Source organism: Rattus rattus, chromosome 15 (assembly GCF_011064425.1).
Source record: "Rattus rattus isolate New Zealand chromosome 15, Rrattus_CSIRO_v1, whole genome shotgun sequence".
In the NCBI taxonomy this organism is placed as follows: domain Eukaryota; kingdom Metazoa; phylum Chordata; class Mammalia; order Rodentia; family Muridae; genus Rattus; species Rattus rattus.
Genome location: NC_046168.1, coordinates 18696563 through 18716189, shown reverse-complemented (window position 1 = coordinate 18716189; position 19627 = coordinate 18696563). Strand labels below are relative to the sequence as shown.

Genomic DNA, 19627 nt, shown 5'->3' with positions numbered 1-19627 from the left:
TCTTCAGTGAACACTGAATCAATAAGGAAGTATAAAAGAAATGCAAACATTTCTTAAAACAAAGATAAAGTAAAAATTTAAATATATTAAATAACCAATCTTAAAAGGTATAAAAAGTAGTACTAAGAGAGACAGTTATACCAGTACACACACACACACAGCACACACAGACACACACACACACACACACACACACACACACACACACACACACACACACACACACACTTCAAATACATGCCCTAATAATACAACCAAGAAACTAGAAAATCCAATAAAAAAGAATTTGTGGAAGAAATTTATAACCTACCAAAAAAAAATTAGAACCAGAGAGGTTTTATGGTTCTAGGAGGTGGAGAAAACCTGAGTAGACCAATAATGAGTAAGGCTAGAGGAGTAATGCGTCTTTTAACAAAGACAACTCAGGAATGAAAGTCTTTATTGCGGACCTTACCAAATACATAAGGAAAAACTAATAGCATTTCTCTCAAACTATTCCAATGTAGTAAAAAGAGGCAACCTTCCAAATTCATTTACAAAGACAACACCACTCTGATACTGAAAACAGATGAGGAAATGATGTGACCGAGTGGTGTCAAGAGGAAGAGAGGCTGTTTGTAGCTAGATGAAGGGTAACCAGGAGATGAAAGGTGGAATAGTCACTTAGACCAGGGCTTGGAAAACTACAGCACATGTGACCTGTCATGTCACTTTTTTTTTTGTCATATCACAGGGCTTTTCTGTCTAGCCCTGGGTATCCTGGAGCTCATGCTGCAGACCAGACTGGCCATGAATTCAGAGGGCTGCCTGCTTCTACCTTCTCAGTGTTGGGCATAAAGTCATGCACCACCATGCTCTGCTGTCCCTTCATTTTTGTCTAAAACAATATTTCCTCAGTATGTACTTGCATTTCAGTACTGCTGACGGCCGCTTTCAATGCTCTCATGCCAGAACTGAGTTGCTGTGACAGACTGGAATGCCACAGAGACTAAACTATCATTTGTTCCTTTAACAGAAAATACTTCCTGAACCCTGACAGGTTTCCTTGCTTTGCCTGCAAAGGAGCAAATGACTAAACAGGAAGGTAGAAAGAGAAGCAAACTGTACGTTTTGCTTTGTTTTATTTAGATTTCGAAGCACTTAGCAAGCCCCTAGAAGAGGCTGCCAGTGTACTGAAGAGGGAGGAAATGGCACTGACCAGAGAGTAACTGAAGGGGGAGGAAGTGACACTGACCAGAGAGTAACTGAAGAGGGAGGAAGTGACACTGACCAGAGAGTAACTGAAGAGGGAGTGACACTGACCAGAGAGTAACTGAAGAGGGAGTGACACTGACCAGAGAGTAACTGAAGGGGGAGGAAGTGACACTGACCAGAGAGTAACTGAAGGGGGAGTGACACTGACCAGAGAGTAACTGAAGGGGGAGGAAGTGGCACTGACCAGAGGAACTGAAGGGGGAGGAAGTGACACTGACCAGAGAGTAACTGAAGAGGGAGGAAATGGCGCACTGACCAGAGGAAGTGCTTAGGAGGTGGAGGAGACTGTCACTTGCTATGTGGTAAAACACTTACCATAAATTCACAGCAGGAGCATGTGAGGGTAGATCTGCAAGGCAACTTAGAATCTATGGCCATACTCTAAGTACTCCTGGAAAGAAAGCAATCTTTTGACAAACTCTGAACTGTAGTTCAATTATCAGCACACTGCACAGGAGAGTCTAACCAATCAAGAACTGTCAGGGACTCTGCAACCATGCAATGTCACCAAGACGCTTAAAAATAATGCCACTCTCCTGCACTGGGATGCTGTGAAAATTAAGAGGCAGAGTCCTTCATTATATCCGAACCATGAAAAGTTCTGTTAATGAAAAGCATTAAGTCTGATTAACCACCAGAGGGAAACTAGTTAGAATCAGCCATAGATCTGGTTAGTAGTTTCCTGCAACACTTACCCATTTTCTGTCTAGCACGATGCATACTACTAGGCATCTTTTTCTTCCATGGTTGGACTTATAATTTCTTGTGTGTGCACGTACACGCACATGCACACGCACACGCACACGTGTACAGTATCACACTGTGTTAACACCCACTGCTTCCATAGGCTACCAGGGAGCAGAGGAGACACTTTGCTAGGAAAAGTGGAATGGAGTAACAGGCAGCCGTGATCTGACATAAGAATAAGTGTCTTGTCCTCATCGTTCCTTCCCAGGCGCGTTTATGTTGACTTTTCTTTTTTGGGAGATGAAAATTCTACATAGACACACTCACCTGTTCCCATGAAGAAATCATATGACGCTCAGCAGGCAGCTTTTCTATTATGCTCACCTCTGTCACACCTGGGGAAGATTCTAGAAGTAAAACAGAGTACAAAGCTGTAATTGGCTCAGTCACATTTTGTGCTTTATGTTGGTTTAGTGATGACTGCTCTATGGCTATCCAGTCTCCCTGAGGAATGTTTACCTGTAGGCAAAGAAAAGGACTGAGCCCTCAAAGCCCAGTACCGTAACTTTGGAGGAAACAGCGAGACCCGAAGGAAGACCATCTCCAGAACCACTGCAACCCTCAACATTGATGTAGTTGAACAAAGTACAGGGATTCTAAGCTTTCGGTGATTTCACACTGGACTTCTTGGCCACTATCCAAGGATTTGGTCCTTACGGTTATAAAGAATGAGGAGCAGCACCACTCTAACTTTCTATAGAAACTAAGACCCGTCCAGAGTGCCGACGCATCACTAATCCAGCACTCAGGAATCAGAGGACGGCAGGCAGACATCAGTGAGACAGAGGCCAATATGGTCTACACGGCATGTTCCAGGACAGTCAGGAGTACACAGAAGACTGTCTCAAAAAGTCAGAAAACAACAACATAAAATAAAGACTTGACTTCTAACATTTCTTTTCTAAATAAAATTTGTCTCCTGAATATAGCATTCTCCTTGATGGCGTTCAGGATTTTAAAAGCTGGTCTACGCCAGGCATGGTGTACCAACATCTATTGGAAGTGTTTGCCAGAGGTAGAGGCTATACTGTGTTAGTGAGTTCCAGGAAAGCACAGGCCGTATAGCAAAACAATGTCAAGATAAATACATGCAGGACTGGAGGTGAGGAGAGGACACAGTAGGAGGATCCATAAAACAAAGGAAAACAAAACAATACACTGCCAGCCAACTAGCAGAAAGATAAAAAGAAATGATTCAACCCTTACCACTTTCACAGTGCTCTGCTAACATCCTTAATTTCAAACTGTAGGCCTCTAGAATTCTGAGTCCATGCATATATAGATCACTCTTGCTAGCAGTGATCTCTAATTTTTGTGATACCATGGCCCATGCAATGTAAGGTAAATACTACATGTTTACATTTTACATACTGTTTTTTAAAATATGGAATCTACGCATAATATCAACAAAACTTTAATGAGTTTTTGATTTGCACATATATGTGTGTATGGTATGCACGTGAATGTGTGTCTAAGCTCAAGGTTGACTTTAGGAGTCTTCCTTGACCACTTTTTACCTCATTCATTGAAGCAGTCTTTCAGTTGAAGCAAAGCTCTCTGATATGGGCGGGTATATCTAGTCAACTTGTGCCAAGGACCCACCTCCACCTTCCAAGTGCTGGAATTATAGGTGGGCTGCCACGCCCAGCTGACATTTATGTGGATTCTGTGAACTCAAATTCTGTTCTTCATGCTTGTACTACAAGATTAAACCACATGACCATCTCTCCAGACCCTGAGTTTTAAAATCTCTAGGATTGGGTCATTCTTCTAATACAAGTTTATGTGGATGACTGATCCTACTATTATGCTAGGGCCCTTTCTAAGGATCATGAACATTTCTCCAAGTTGTCAGAAAACTCAAAACTTGAAATGCAGCAACAGATCAAAGTAGGAACTAAGAATTCAGAACTTGACAAGTTCTAGTTTCTACGTAGTCAGTAAATACATGAACAGAGATGAGTCTTCATTTTCCTCTGACTTTAGTAAGACAAATTACTACTGCTTTCTTTTGCAGAAGAAGCAAAAATTGAAGTGTTTTTGAAAAGCTAAAAATTACTATAGAATTACATATTTCTTTTCTAGTTTTAATGTTCTAAGATACCAAAAGTATGGTGCTAAAGTTGAAAAACATGGATGAATCTTTCAACATCCCTGGAAGTTGGGAGGGAAGATGCGATCTATTCCTTTGGTGGCAGTTGTACAGTCATGTAATTTAGCTATTCAAATGGGGTAGTCTGGGGTCTCAGGTTGCAAGAAGACACACAATTACCCACTGTTTAAGCTCCGTGCGGGCACTCAGTCTAAAGTTGGGTGGTATCAATTCATTCCTTCTTTGCAAGCTCATACCACGTCTCCCCTGCAAGGTGGTTTTTCCACCTTCTTGAATTTGGAGTTGGTTTTGCTATTGCTCCAACCAATAAAACCAATAAAGACCAGCTATGGCAGTTTCAGACTTGAACTTTAAGACAACAGAATATTCTCCTTTTTCTTTCTTTGAATCCAGAGCCACCATACAATAAACCCAAGCCATTCTTCTGATAACAAAGCAAAGAAGAACATTGGGGGTGGGCAATAGAAGAAGAACACTGCTCTCTGCCCTCACTCCCATGGAACTAAGCAGACAGTGGTGGAACACCCTGCTTTCCTCCTTCCTATAGACCTCCTCAGATCCTTCTCCTAGCTCATCCCCATGCCTAAGTGTGATCTCTGAATACCTAGAAGCACAGTTTACCTGGAACCTTCTGTGGCCATAGCTATCAGGATCCCAGAACAACTTCCTAACAGGGAACACACAGCTATTACATTTTCCTAAAAACCAGAAAGGCTAACAGAAACAGAGGAACAAAACATCCACTTGCAAAAGGACAAGACCAGATTTTCACCACCTAGTATTACAACCTTTCAAAACCCAGATGGCTTAAAACATGGTCAATAACAGCTAGGACAATTTATGTCGCCACCAGAACCTAGCAATCTTGCCACAGGAGATTCTGAGTATTGGAGCATAGCTGAAATACAAGAAAAAAAAAAAACCGTAAAATAGCCTCTATGAATAGGACAGAGGTCCCTAAAGAGGAAATGAATAAATCCCTTAAAGAAAAATATGGAAACACAAAAATGGAAGGAAATGACTAAAACATTCAAGATCTGAGAGTGGAAATACAATCAAAAATAAAACCCAATTTGTGAGGAATCTTGAAATGAAAAATTTAGGAATGTGAAAAGGAACCTCAGAGACAACAGAAGACAAGAGATGGAAGAAAGAATCTCTGGCATTGAAGAAACAATAGAAAAAGTGGATACCTCAGTCAATTGTTAAAAAAAAGTCCTGGCACAATACATCCAGGAAATTTAGGACACTATGAAAAGACCAATTCTAAGAATAATATGGATAGAGAAAGGAGCAGCATCCCAGATAAAAGGTGTGGAAAACATTCTTAACATAATCATAGAAGAAAATTTAACTAACCTAAAGAAGAAGATGCCAAGATACAAGGATTATACAGAACACCAAATAGACTGGACCAGAAAAGAAAATCCTGTCAGCCATGAATATTAAACATACAGAATAAATAAAGACTATTAAAAGCTATGATGGAAAAAGACCAAATAACATATAAAGGCAGACTTTTATTATATGAATAACGCCTGACTTCTCAGTGGAGACTCTTAAAACCTAGAAGGGCCTGGATAGCTGTATTTCATACTCGAAGAGACCAGCTCAGACTACTATAGTCAGCAAAACGTATAATATCAGTAGTGGAGAGAACAAGACATTCCACTATAGGAGAAATGCAGTGGCTTCTGCATAAATGTCAGGGGCCTCGCAGCCACAAAGGCAACTCCTGCAGGAGGATCTAATTGAAGACTAAGACACCAAGGACTGCTGACACAGACAATGCCAGCCAATCAGGAACTGCTGCTTGAAAGAGATGCTTGCTTGGAACCAATGGGACGCACGCAGGCAGAGGGTATAATCCCAGTGGATTATTAAATGGCCTGTGTCAGTGTTCATAAAGACTTTGCATAGTGTTCTCACCTGCTTCAGGAGTCTGTGCCTTTGATTCAGCACCACCTCATCTCCAATCCAAGGGCAAGTAGGATCGGGTAGCAGGTAGTCCAGGGCACAGGCAGCATTTCACTAAATAAAACTAAATTTAAACAATAAATAGATTTCTACAAATCTATCCCCACAGAAGGCACTAGAAGAAAAACTGCAACCTAAAGAGGTTACTACTGCTCTAGTTGGTGTTGTGAACATGAGAGAGCAGGGACTAAAAATGGAGCAGACTAAAGTCTCATGCAATAGACAACTTTATTCAGAGCATCAGACAATATGTACTCTGAGGTTAAGAAAAGTCACCTGAGTAAAGTTTACAATCATAAGGACAAGCCACATGTGGCACAGGCATGTTTTTCCATAGGGGCACATAAACAAATAACCAAAAGCCAGTTGTAAATAATCTGAAGGAGAACACATTACTATCTGCTACATTTGGAAAGGGCATGAAAACACATTCTAAGAATGACCCATGTTATGAAGGAACAGAGATTACAAGACTCTTGTTTACTTGGAGTTTTCTCACAACATCTCAGCTTAATTCATAAACTGTTGTTCCAACTGTTAACTACACCCAAGAAAATACAGGGACTAAGTAATCCCAGACCAACCAATCAAAAGAGGAAAACACACATACACAAGCATGCTCAGGAGCAAACATAATAAAACAACAGGAACACTGCTTATTCTCTCTTGTTAACTCTCAATGTCAATGATCTCAATTCCCCAGTAAAAAGACAGAAACTAATAGACTGGATATAAAAACAGGATCCATCATTCTACTGCATCCAAGAAACACAGCTCAACATCAAGGACAGTCATCACTTCGGGGTAAAAGGATGGAAAAAGCTACAAGCAAATGAACCTAAAACCCAAGCTGGTGCAGCCATTTTAATAACTGACAATAATTGACAAAAATTAGATGATATAGGGAAGGACCCTACATACTCATCAATGGAAAAAAAAATCTACCCAGAGGATGTTGCAATTCTGAACATCTAGTCACCAAACACAAGGACATCCAAGTTCATAAAAGAAACACAGTTTAAATCACATATTGACTGTCCCACTGATAGTGGGAGACTTTAATACCCCACTCTCACTAATACACAACTTATCTAGACAAAAATTAAACAGAGAAATGTTGGAGCTAAACCAAAGAGATCTAACAGATATTTATAGAACATTTCACCCAACCACAAGAGTATACCTCCTCTGATCTCATAAACTTTCTTCAAAAGTGGCCACATAGTCAAACACCAAGCAAGTCTAAACAAAATAGAAATAATTCTCTGCATCCTATCAGACCACCATGGATTACAGGTGTATTAGCAACAACAGAAAAACAAAAACAAAAAAGAAAGAAATAAAGAAAGAAGAAAACTTACAAAGCCATGGAAACCAAACTTATTCTCTCTCTACTTAATGAAAAATGAGTCAAGACAGAAATAAAGAAATTAAAGACTTTCTAGAATTCGATGAAAATGAATGCACAACATATCCAAACTTATGAGATGCAATGAAGGGGGTGCTAAGAGGCCCGTTCATAGCACTAAGTGCCTACATTAACAAAACAAAACTGTAGAGATTTTGTACCAGAAAATTAACGGAATATCTGAACATTCTAGAGCAAAAAAGAAGAAATTACACCCAAAAAGTAGTAGACAGAAAAATGATTAGACAGAAAAAAAAAAAAAAGATCAAACCCAGCATGAAATCTATAAAATATAATCAATACAAAAGAATCAATGAACTAAAGTGTTGGATTCTTTGAGAAAAATCAGTAAAATCAAAATACCTTTATCCAAATTAATTTAAAAGCAGAGAGAATATCTAAATTAAGAAAATTGGAAATGAAAAGGTGGATAGAATAACAGACACCTAGGAAATTCAGAGAATTATAAGGACACACTTCAAAAACCTCCACAACATTGGAAAATCTAAAAGAAATAAAAAAATTACCAAATCATTAATCAAGATCAGATAAATAATTGAAATAGTCTTACAACCCCTAGTGAAATAGAAGCAGTCATTAAAAGTCTCCCAAACAAAAAAGTTCAGGGCCAGGTGGTTTTAGCATAGAATTCTACCAGACTTGTAAAGAAGAGTTAATGCCAAATACTCCTCAAATTATTTCACAAGATAGAGACAGAAGAAACCTCCATTTCATGATGCTACAGTCACCCTGATACTCAAACCACATAAAGACTCAACAACAACAACAAAAAATATAATTACAGACCAATTTCCCATATAAACAGTGATGCAAAAATACTCAATAAAATACTTACAAACCAAATTCAAGAACATATCAAAAAGACATCCGCTATGATCAATCAGGCTTTATTCCAGAGATAGAGGAATGGTTTAATATATGAAAATCAACAAATATAATCTACCATATAAACAAAGTAAAAGAACAAAACAAAACACATGATTATCTCATCAGAAAAGGCCTTTGACAAAACCCAACATCCATGTATGATAAAAGTCCTTGAGAGATTAGGGATAAAAGGGACAAATCTCAAAATAAAGGACGTTTACAAGAAGACCACAGTCAACATTCACATGAATGCAGGAAATCAAAGCATTTCCACTAAAACTAGGAGCAAGCTTTTGTCCACTCTCTCTATACCTATTCAATATAGTACTTGGAAGTCTTCGCTAGAGCAATAAGAGAACTGGAGGAGATTAAAGGGACACAAACTAGAAAGGAAGAAGTCAAAGTATGATTATTGGCAGATGATATGATAGTATACACAATGATCCTAAAAGTTCCACTGGGAAACCCTATATCTTATAAACACTTTCTGCAAAGTAGGGGGATAAAGAAATCAGTAGCCTTCCAATATACATATGACAAATGGACTGAAAAACAATCAGAAAAGCAACTTTCACAATAGCCTCAAATGATAGAAAATACCTCGAGGGAACCAAACAAGTGAAAGACTTGTAGGATAAAAACTTTAAGACACGAAGAAAGAAACTGAAGAAGATATGACCAGATCTATCATGCTCAATTATCAGTAGAATTAACATAGTAAGAGTGGATATCCTACCAAAAGCAATCTATAGATTCAATGCAAGCCTCATTAAAATTGCAATACAAGTCTTTACTGATCTTGAAAGAACAATTTTCATCTTCATATGGAGACACAGAAAACTCAAGATACCCAAAACAATCCTGGATGACAAAAGATACGCAGGAAAAAATCACCATTACCAATGTCAAGTTGTACTACAAACCCATAGTGGCATGGTATTGGCATAAAGATAGACATGTTGACCAATGACACTGAATTGGTCATATTCTGGATATAAAATATCCAGAAATGCACATTGTGACTTGAGCCGGTCACAATGGGTGGCTGTATCCAAACAGATCCATTCCTATCACACTGCACAAAACTCAATACCAAATTGATTGAAGACCTTAACAAATGACCAGATACATTAAACCTACTAGAGGAGAAAGAGGGGAATAGCCTTAAAATCTTTGGCACAGGAAAAGACTTTCTGAATAGAATAACATTAGTACAGGCACTAAGATCAACAATTAAGATACAGAACTTCCAGGAAACTGAAAAATCATCGAAAGAGCAAGATACTATCATTTGGGCAAAGTGGCAGCCTAAGGAATGAGAAAAATTCTTACCAACTACACAGCCAGTAGAGGCCTAATATCCAAAATATATAAAGAATTTGAAAAACTAAATGTTAAAAAAAAACAAATAACCCAATTAAAAGAATGTGGTAGGCAGTCAGGGGCAGGAACCTGCTAGGTCCAGACAGTGCCCGGAACTAAATTGGTCATACAGTTCCCTGCACCCAAATCCCATGGGGGAGAGGGCTGAAAACCCAGATGTTGGGACAATCGTGAGACCACAGGACAGTCTGCTACTTCTGCCCACCTCTCCCACATCCCTGGCCCAGGAGGAAACTGCATAGTGCCTCTGGATACAGGAATATAGGAGCGGTCAGCAGCAGGAACTGAACTGAACCGGTCAAAAAGCTCCCTGCACCCAAATCCCATGGGGGAGAGAGCTGGACCCTCAGAAGTACAGACACTGCTGAGAAATCAGAGGAGACTACTCTCTGCCCACATTCCTGACCCAAGAGGAAATCGCCTAGTGCAATCTGTGCCCCCTGGGCACAGGGACCTAGGAGCAGTCAGGGGCAGGACGCTTCAGGTTTCTGCCTGCGCCAGGAGCGCCTACACACCTGAGAGTAGAGCTCTCTCTTCCCAGATCTGGCTGAAAGAAAACAGGTCTACAGGAAAGCTGACACAAAGGCCTACAGGAGGGTCAAGCCACTGTCAGAGACAGCAAAAGACAAGCTAACACCAGAGACAACCTGATGGTGAGAGGTAAGTCCAGGAACCTAAGCAACAGAAACCAATATTACTTGGCATCATCAAAGCCCAGCTCTCCCACTAAAGCAAACACTGAATATACAACACATCAGAAAAGAAAGATTTAGATATAAAAATCACAGTTTATGATGATGATGGAGGACTTTAAGAAGGATATAAATAATTCCCTTAAAGAAATATAGGACAACACATGTAAACAAGTAGACGCCCTTAAAGAGGAAACACAAAAATCCCTTAAAGAATTACAGGAAAACACAACCAAACAGGTGAAGGAATTGAACAAAACCATCCAGGATTTAAAAATGGAAATAGAAACAATAAAGAAAGCACAAAGGGAGACAACCCTGGAAATAGAAAACTTAGGGAAGAGATTAGGAGTTATAGATGCAAGCAACATAAAAAGAATACAAGAGATAGAAGAGAGAATCTCAGGGGCAGAAGATAGCAATAGAAAATATCAATACAACTGTCAAAGAATGTAAAATGCAAAAAACTCCTAACAAAAAACATCCAGGAAATCCAGGACACAATGAGAAGATCAAACCTAAGGATAATAGGTATAGATGAGAGTGAACACTCCAAACTTAAAGGGCCAGTAAATATCTTCAGAAAAATTATAAAAGGAAACTTCCCTAACCTAAAGAAAGAGATACCCTTAAACATACAAGAAGCATATAGAACTCCAAATAAATTGGACCAGAAAAGAAATTCCTGTCACAAAACACTAACTGCACAAAACAAAGAAAGAATATTAAAAGAAGTAAGGGAAAAAGGTAAAGTAACATATAAAGGCAGACCTATTAAGAATTACACCAGACTTCTCACCAGAGACTATGAAAGCCAGAAGATCCTGGGCAGATGTCATACAGACCCTAAGAGAACACAAATGCCATCTCAGGCTACTATATCCAGCAAAACTCTCAATTAACATAGATTGAGAAACCAAGATAGTCCAGGACGAAACCAAATTTACACGTCTTTCTACAAATCCAGTCCTACAAAGGATAATAGATGAAAAACTCCAACACAAGGAGGAAAACCATACCCTAGAAGAAGCAAGAAAGTAATCTCCTTGCAAGGAAACCAAAAGAAGAGACACACAAACATAATTCCACCTCTAACAACAAAAATAACAGGAAGCGACGATCAATATTCCTTAATATCTCTCAGCATCAACAGACTCAATTCCCCAATAAAAAGCACAGACTAACATACTGGATACATAAAGAAGACCAAGCATTTTTGCTGCATGCAGGAAACACACCTCAGGGACAAAGACAGTCACTACCTCAGAGTAAAGGGCTGGAAAACAATTTCCAAGCAAATGGTCCCAAGAAACAAGCTGGAGTAGCCATTCTAATATTGAATGAAATTGACTTTCAACCAAAAGTCATCAAAAAAGATAAAGAAGGACACTTCATATTTATCTACCAAGGATGAACCCTCACACTAAAAATCAATGCTCCAAATGCAAGGGCACCTACATTCATAAAGGAATAAAGCTCAAATCACACACTGCACCTCACACATAATGGTAGGAGATTTCAACAACCCATTCTCTTCAATGGACAGATCATGAAAACAGAAATTAAATACAGGCATAGAGAAACTAACAGAAGTTATGAACCAAATGGACTTAACAGATATTTATAGAATATTTCGTCCTAAAACAAAAGGATACACCTTCTTCTCAGCACCTCATGGTACCTTCTCCAAAATTGAGCATATAATTGGTTACAAAACAGGCCTCAACAGATACAAGAAGACAGAAATAATCCTATGCATCCTATCAGATCACCACAGACTAAGGCTGGTCTTCAATGACAACAAAAACGACAGAAAGCCCACATATACATGGAAGTTGCACAATGATCTACTCAATGATAACTTGGTCAAGGAAGAAATAAAGAAATTAAAGACATCTTACAATTTAATGAAAATGAAGACACAACAAATCCAAACTTATGGGACACAATGAAAGCAGTGCTAAGAGGAAAACTCATAGCTCTGAGTGCCTGCGGAAAGAAACAGGAGAGAGCATACATCAGCAGCTTGACAGCACACCTAAAAGCTCTAGAACAAAAAGAAGCAAATACACCCAGGAGGAGTAGAAGACAGGAAGTGATCAAACTCAGGGCTGAAATCAACCAAGTAGAAACAAAAAGAACTATACAAAGAATCAAAATCAGGAGCTGGTTCTTTGAGAAAAATCAACAAGATATATAAACCCTTAGCCAGACTAACCAGAGAGCACAGAGTGTATCCAAATTACCAAAAACAGAAATGAAAAGGGAGACATAACAAAAGAATCTGAAGATATTCCAAACATCATCAGATTCTACTACAAAAGCCTATATTCAACAAAACTGGGAAATCTAGAGGAAATGGAAAATTTTCTAGACAAATACCAGGTACCAAAGTTAAATCAGGAACAGATAAACCATCTAAACACCCCATAACTCCTGAAGAGATAGAAGCAGTTATTCAAAGTCTCCCAATCAAAAACAGCCCAGGACCAGAAGGGTTTAGTACAGAATTCTATCAGACCTTCATAGAAGACCTCATCCCAATACTGTCCGAACTATTCCACAAAATAGAAACAGACGGAGAACTATCAAATTCCTTCTATGAAGCCACAATAAAGCTTATACCAAAACCACACAAAGACCCAACAAAAAAAGAGAACTTCAGACCAATTTTCTTTATGAATATTGAGCAAAAATACTCAATAAAATTTTTGTAAACAGAATACAAGAAAACATCAAAATGATCATCCATCATGATCAAGTAGGCTTCACTCCAGGGATGCAGGGATGGTTCAATATATGGAAATCCATCAATGTAATCCACTGTATGAACAAAGTCAAAGATAAAAACCACATGATCATTTCATTAGATGCTGAGAAAGCATTTGACAAAATTCAACATCCCTTCAAGATAAAAGTCTTGGAAAAATCAGGAATTCATACCTAAACATAATGAAAGCAATATATGGCAAACCAGTAGCTAACATTAAACTAAATGGAGAGAAACTTGAAGCAATCCCACTAAAATCAGGGACTAGACAAGGCTGTCCACTCTCTCTCCCTATTTATTCAGTAAAGTACTCCAAGTCCTAGCCAGAGCAATCAGACAATGAAAGGAGGTCAAAGGTATACAGATTGGAAAGGAAGAAATCAAAATATCACTATTGGCAGATGATATGAGAGTATACTTAAGTGATCCCAAAAGTTCCACCAGAGAACTACTAAACCTGATAAACACCTTCAGCAAAGTGGCTGGGTATAAAATTAACTCAAACAAATCAGTAGCCTTCCTCTACTCAAAGCATAAACAGGCTGAGAAAGAAATTAAAGAAATGACACCCTTCACAATAGTCCCAAATAATATAAAATACCTTGGTGTAACTTTAACCAAGAAAGTGAAAGATCTGTATGACAAGAATGTCAAGTCTCTAAAGTAAGAAATTGAAGATCTCAGAAGATGGAAAGACCTCCCATGCTCATGGATTGGCAGGATTAATATAGGAAAAATGGTCATTTTGCCAAAAGCAATCTACAGATTCAATGCAATCCCCATCAAAATTACAACTCAATTCTTCATGAACTTAGAAAAGAGAAATTCAAATTCATTTGAAATAATAAAAATCCCAGGATAGCTAAAAACTGTACCTCAACAATAAAAAAAAGAACTTCTGAGGGGTGGAAAAACACCATCCCCTAACCTAATGATAATAGAATAATAGTGATAAAAACTGCATGGTATTGGTACAGAGACAGACAGGTAGATCAGTGGAATAGAATTGAACACCCAGAAATGAACCCACATACCTATGGCCATTTGATCTTTGACAAAGGAGTTAAAACCACCCAATGGAAAAAAGATAGCATTTTCAACAAATGGTGCTGGTTCAATTGGAGGTCAGCATGTAGAAGAATGTAAATCAATCCATTTTTATTGCCCTGTACAAAGCTTAAGTCCAAGTGGATCAAGGACCTCCACATCAAACCAGATACACTCAAACTAATAGAAGAAAAACTGGGGAAGAGCCTTGAACACATGGGCTCTGGGGAAAACTTCCTGAACAAAACACCCATGACTTATGCTCTAAGATTAAGAATCAATAAATGGGACCCCATAAAATTGCAAAGCTTCTGTAAGGCAAAGAACACTGTCATTAGGACAAAACGGCATCCAACAGATTGGGAAAAGATCTTTACCAATCCTACAACTGACAGAGGGCTAATATTCAAAATATACAAAGAACTCAAATAACCCTATTAAAAAATGGGGTACAGCACTAAACAAAGAATTCACCTGAGGAATGCAGAATGGCTAAGAAGCACCTAAAGAAATATTCAACATCCTTAGTCGTCAGGGAAATAAAAATTAGAACAACCCTGAGATTCCACTTCACACCAGTCAGAATGTCTGAGATCAAAAACTCAGGTGACAGCAGATGCTGGAGAGGATGTGGAGAAAGAGGAACACTCCTCCATTGTTGGTGGGATTGCAGACTGCTACAACCATTCTGGAAATCAGTCTGGAGGTTCCTCAGAAAGTTGGACTTTGCACTACCTGAGGACCCAGCTATACTTCTCCTGGGCATATACCCAAAAGATGCGCCAACATAAAACAAAGACACATGCTCCACTATGTTCATAGCAGCCTTATTTATAATAGCCAGAAGCTGGAAAGAACCCAGATGCCCTTCAACAGAGGAATGGATACAGAAAAGGTGGTACATCTACACAATGGAGTACTACTCAGCTATCAAAAACAATGACTTCACGAAATTCATAGGGAAATGGAATGAATTAGAAAATATCATTCTGAGTGAGGTAACCCAATCACAGAAAAACACACATGGTATGTACTCACTGGTAAGTGGATATTAGCCCAAAAGATTGAATTATCCAAGATACTATCCACAGACCACATGAAGCTCAAGAAGAAAAATGACCAAAATGCATATGCTTCAATCCTTCTTAAAAGGGGGAACAAAAATATTTATAGGAGGGGATATGGAGGCAAAGTTTGGAGCAGAGACTGAAGGAATGGCCATTCAGAGCCTGCCCCACATGTGCCCCATATATATACAGCCACCAAGACCAGATAAGATGGATGAAGGGAAGAAGTGTATGCTGACAGGCATTGGATATAGATCTCTCCTGAGAGACACAGCCAGAGCATGTCAAATACAGAGGCGAATGCTAGCAGCAAACCACTGTAGTGAGAACAGGACCCCTGTTAGAGGAATTGGAGGAAGTTCTGAAAGAGCTGAAGGGCTTACAACCCCATAAGAACAACAATGCCAACCAACCAGATCTCCCAGGGACTAAGCCACACCAGAGACTACATAGACTGTTGTGGCTCCAGCTGCATATGTAGCAGAGGATGGCCTTGTTGGGCACCAATGGAAGGATTAGGCCTTGGTCCTGATAAGGTTGGACCTCCAGTGTAGGGGAATGTCGGGGGGGGGGTAACACGAAGTGGGGATATATGAGCAGGGCAACACCCTTTTAGAAGAAGGGAAGGGGGATGGGATAGGGGGACTTATGTGTGGAAAACAAGGAAAGGGAATAATATTTGAAATGTAAAAATATAAAAACTCCAGTAAATAAATAAATGGAAAAGAAAAGAATGAGGTAAACAGAGAATTCCTAAAAGAGGAAATGTAGCAGCTTGTGTGCTCATGCTAATTATGTTACCTAAAAACCTTTTGCTGTGTCAGCATGTAGGCTAAAGGAAGCCTGAGTCAACTGGCTCTGACTGGGAAATAAAATGGCTAGCAGTCAATGGCTGGGCAGGGAGACAGAGGCTGGACTCTTAGCATTCCTGGGCAAGAAAGCAGGAGAAAGAGAGGTGGGATTCCATGTGACAGGGATTTAGGACGAACCATGCTGGGAGGGAGGAGCAAGAGTGAGAGATGGACAAAATGTAGGTTCAAAAGGGAAGGGTAGCCCCAGAAGGGCTTCCCAGAAAGGTCTAGGGTAGCAAAGATAAAGTATAGATTTAGTAAGTGTTAACTCAGGAATACTGGCTTGGAGAGTGTGCTAGCTGCAGGGAGGTTTGAAAGTGCCCAACCATTCAGCTAGTTTAAGCATATTAAAAAAGCCTGTGTGCATACCGTTCATTTTGTGAACGGAGCTCTTGGACAGGTGCAGGAGGCGTGTGCACCTGCAGGAAGGCGTGAAACGGCTTTAACAATTTACCAATTACAAAACCTAGAGTGGCCAAGAAGACTGAAAAAATATTCAATCCTTAGCCACGAAATGCAAAATCAAAGCTACTTTAATTTCAACTTAACATCAGTCAGAATGGCCAACATCAATACAGCAAGTAACAGTTCATGCTGGTGAGGATGTAGAATAAGGGGAACACTAATCCACTTTTGGTGGGAGTATTGTACAGCTATTAAGGGAATCAGTGTAGTGGGTCCTCAGGAAGATGAGATCTATCTACGTCAAGACCCAGCTATACCACTCTTGGGCATCTAGCAAAAGACCCTTTATCCTATCACAGAGACACTTGCTCAACCATGTTCACTGCTACCCTATTAGCCAGAAACTGGAAACAACTGATATGTCCCTCAACAGAAGAATGGATAAAGAAAATGCGGTATATTTATACAATGGAACATTATTCAGCTGTCAAGAAAAAATGAAATTAGCAGGCAAATGGATGGAACAAGAAAAAAAATCATCCTAAGTAGACAATCCAGACCCAGAAAGACAAATATGGTACGCACTTGCTTATATGTGGACATCAGCTGGTAAGTCAGTAATAACCAAGCTACAATGTATAGAACCATATGACTAGAGTAAGGGACTGGGAGTGGGTGTAGGCAGAGATCTCTTTAGGAATGAAACAGAATAGTTATGAATGGACTTGCAGGGGGTAGGATGGGGAGGACAATAGGATCGAGTGGGAATGAGAAGGAAAGGAGGAGGACAAGGGAGGAATATGGAGTGAACAGCTAAAATTAAGGGCCAATTTGAGGGGCATGATATGAAACCTAATACAGTGAAATCTTCCAGAAATATTCATATATGAAGGTCAAGCTAAATGAAAGCCTAAAAAATTGGGATGGAGATAGAGGCCCAACCATCAAACTCTCAGCACAAATGAAGCTTTCAGTGGAAGGATTGGGACATTTAATTGAGCTCTTGTCTTAAAGGGCTCCCTAGGATCAAAACTATTGCATAAATGATAAGTTGGTCTCTTTTTGTGTAGTTAAACAATAACGTTGTAAGAAACCAACACTGTTATTTTAAACATGGTGTCATGGGCTGGTGCCTTCTATTTAAATGCTTCAAACTTCTATATGATGGTTCCTTCCAATGGTACGATAAAAACTAAGTTCTTGCCGAAGAAGAAACTGAAACACCAACCCATCCAGTAATCCTTTGATCTTCGATGGTATCCTGCCTACAAGATATGCTAGGCAATGGTAGCACAAAATTGTGGAAGTAATCAACCAATATCTCTTTTTTAAAGGCCCTTCACAAGATGGCACTTGCCTGACACTACCTGGTGACCAAGAACCTGTGACTAGAAGTTAATCTAGGGTAAAACCAAATCCGCTGTTCTAAGAACAAAACAGCAAATAAGACAAATAAAAAAACCCAAACTAGCAATAACTTTTTGGCGACATCCTGCTATACTCATAGATCAGTGCCTTGCTTGGGCACTATCAAAGAAGCTCCCTCCTATAGCAGATGGGCACAAACACAGAGACCCACAGCCAGACATCATGCAGAGAGTGAGAGACCTTGGAACACTCAGCCCTGAAGATGTTTCCTTCAAATCCCTCCCCTCGGAGCTCAAGGAACCCGGCTGAAGAGGACTAAGAAGAAAGGGTGTAAGAGTCAGAGGGGACAGGGACACCGAGGAAACAAGGCCTCTAATCAACATGATTAACGGTTATATTAACTCTGAGAATGAGTTGCATCGGCCTGCCAAGGTCTGCACCAGGCCCTGTGTGTACATATGGCTTCCAGATTAGTGGTTTTATAGGATTCCTGAGTATGTGAAGAGTGGGTCTCTGATTTTTGTGCCTTCTCTTGTGCTCTTTTCCTTCTCTTTGTTACTCATGTTTAACTGTTTAACTCTGCTGTGATAATTTTTGTTTCATCTTATTATGTTTTATTTTGCTGTATTTCATTATTATACCTTAGAAGACTGTTTGTTTTCTCATAACAGACATAAAAGGAGTGGATCTGGGTGGGAGGGGAAGTGGGGAGAAACTGGGAGAAGAGGGAGGGGAAACTGTAGTCAGGATATATTATGTGAGAAAAAAACTTTTAAATTAAGGTAATATTTTTTCTATTGTATGACTATACCTTATTTTTATTTTTACATCCATCCATTAGTTGGATAGTTCAGTGGTTTTCAATTTATATTGCTACCAGTAATACTCCTAAGAGTATTTGGGAATAAATATTTGTATGTAAATGACTTTTTTCCTCATGGATAAATCAAGAGAAGTGGAATTGCTGAATCATACAGTAATTCCATGTTTAATCTTCTGAGGAAAAGTCAAACCCAAAGTTGCTGTGCCAGTTTATAATTTCGTCAACACTCCATGAGGGTTTGAGCAAATTTCACAAATATTTGACAAAACTCATGCCAGTCTTTGTTATGGCCAAGCTAGTGGAGATATAGTAGTATCTAACTGTGGCTTTGATCTGCTTACTTGACGTATGGCTGTCACCTTTATATAGATATGGTTCAAAGAAACATCAGTTGGGACCCTTTAGATTGTCTTTAACTGCTCAATTTTTAGAGTTCTTTTTAGGTACCTTGTAAACTGTTTACAAATACTTTGAGGCTGTTGCCACTTGATCATATCTACATAACACATTTTATTAAATTCTTATCAACTCTTCTTGTTTGTATCATATTAAAATTCTATTCACTAGTTCTAAGTTTCTTAAAACCTAAATTAAGGGGACCTGGGGTGATGGGTCAGCAGTTAAGAACATTGGCTGCTCCCTTATTTATAATAGCCAGAAGCTGGAAAGAACCCAGATGCCCTTCAACAGAGGAATGGATACAGAAAATGTGGTACATCTACACAATGGAATACTACTCAGCTATCAAAAACAATGACTTTATGAAATTCATAGGCAAATGGATGGAACTGGAAAATATCATCCTGAGTGAGGTACCCCAATCACAGAAAAACA

General features: G+C 39.2%; 1 protein-coding gene across 2 annotated transcripts in view; it reads right to left on the bottom strand.

Annotated features, from left to right (window-relative positions):
* Window positions 1–19627, bottom strand: part of Tpgs2 (tubulin polyglutamylase complex subunit 2) — a 47047-nt gene that overhangs the window by 23837 nt on the left and 3583 nt on the right. The window contains exon 2 of one of the 2 annotated variants that reach the window (XM_032885882.1): window positions 2269–2348. The exons of the other annotated variant lie outside the window; for it this stretch is intronic. Coding sequence (XP_032741773.1) covers window positions 2269–2348 — 80 coding nt within the window. The remainder of the gene's footprint in view (window positions 1–2268; window positions 2349–19627) is intronic. 2 annotated transcript variants of the gene reach the window in all.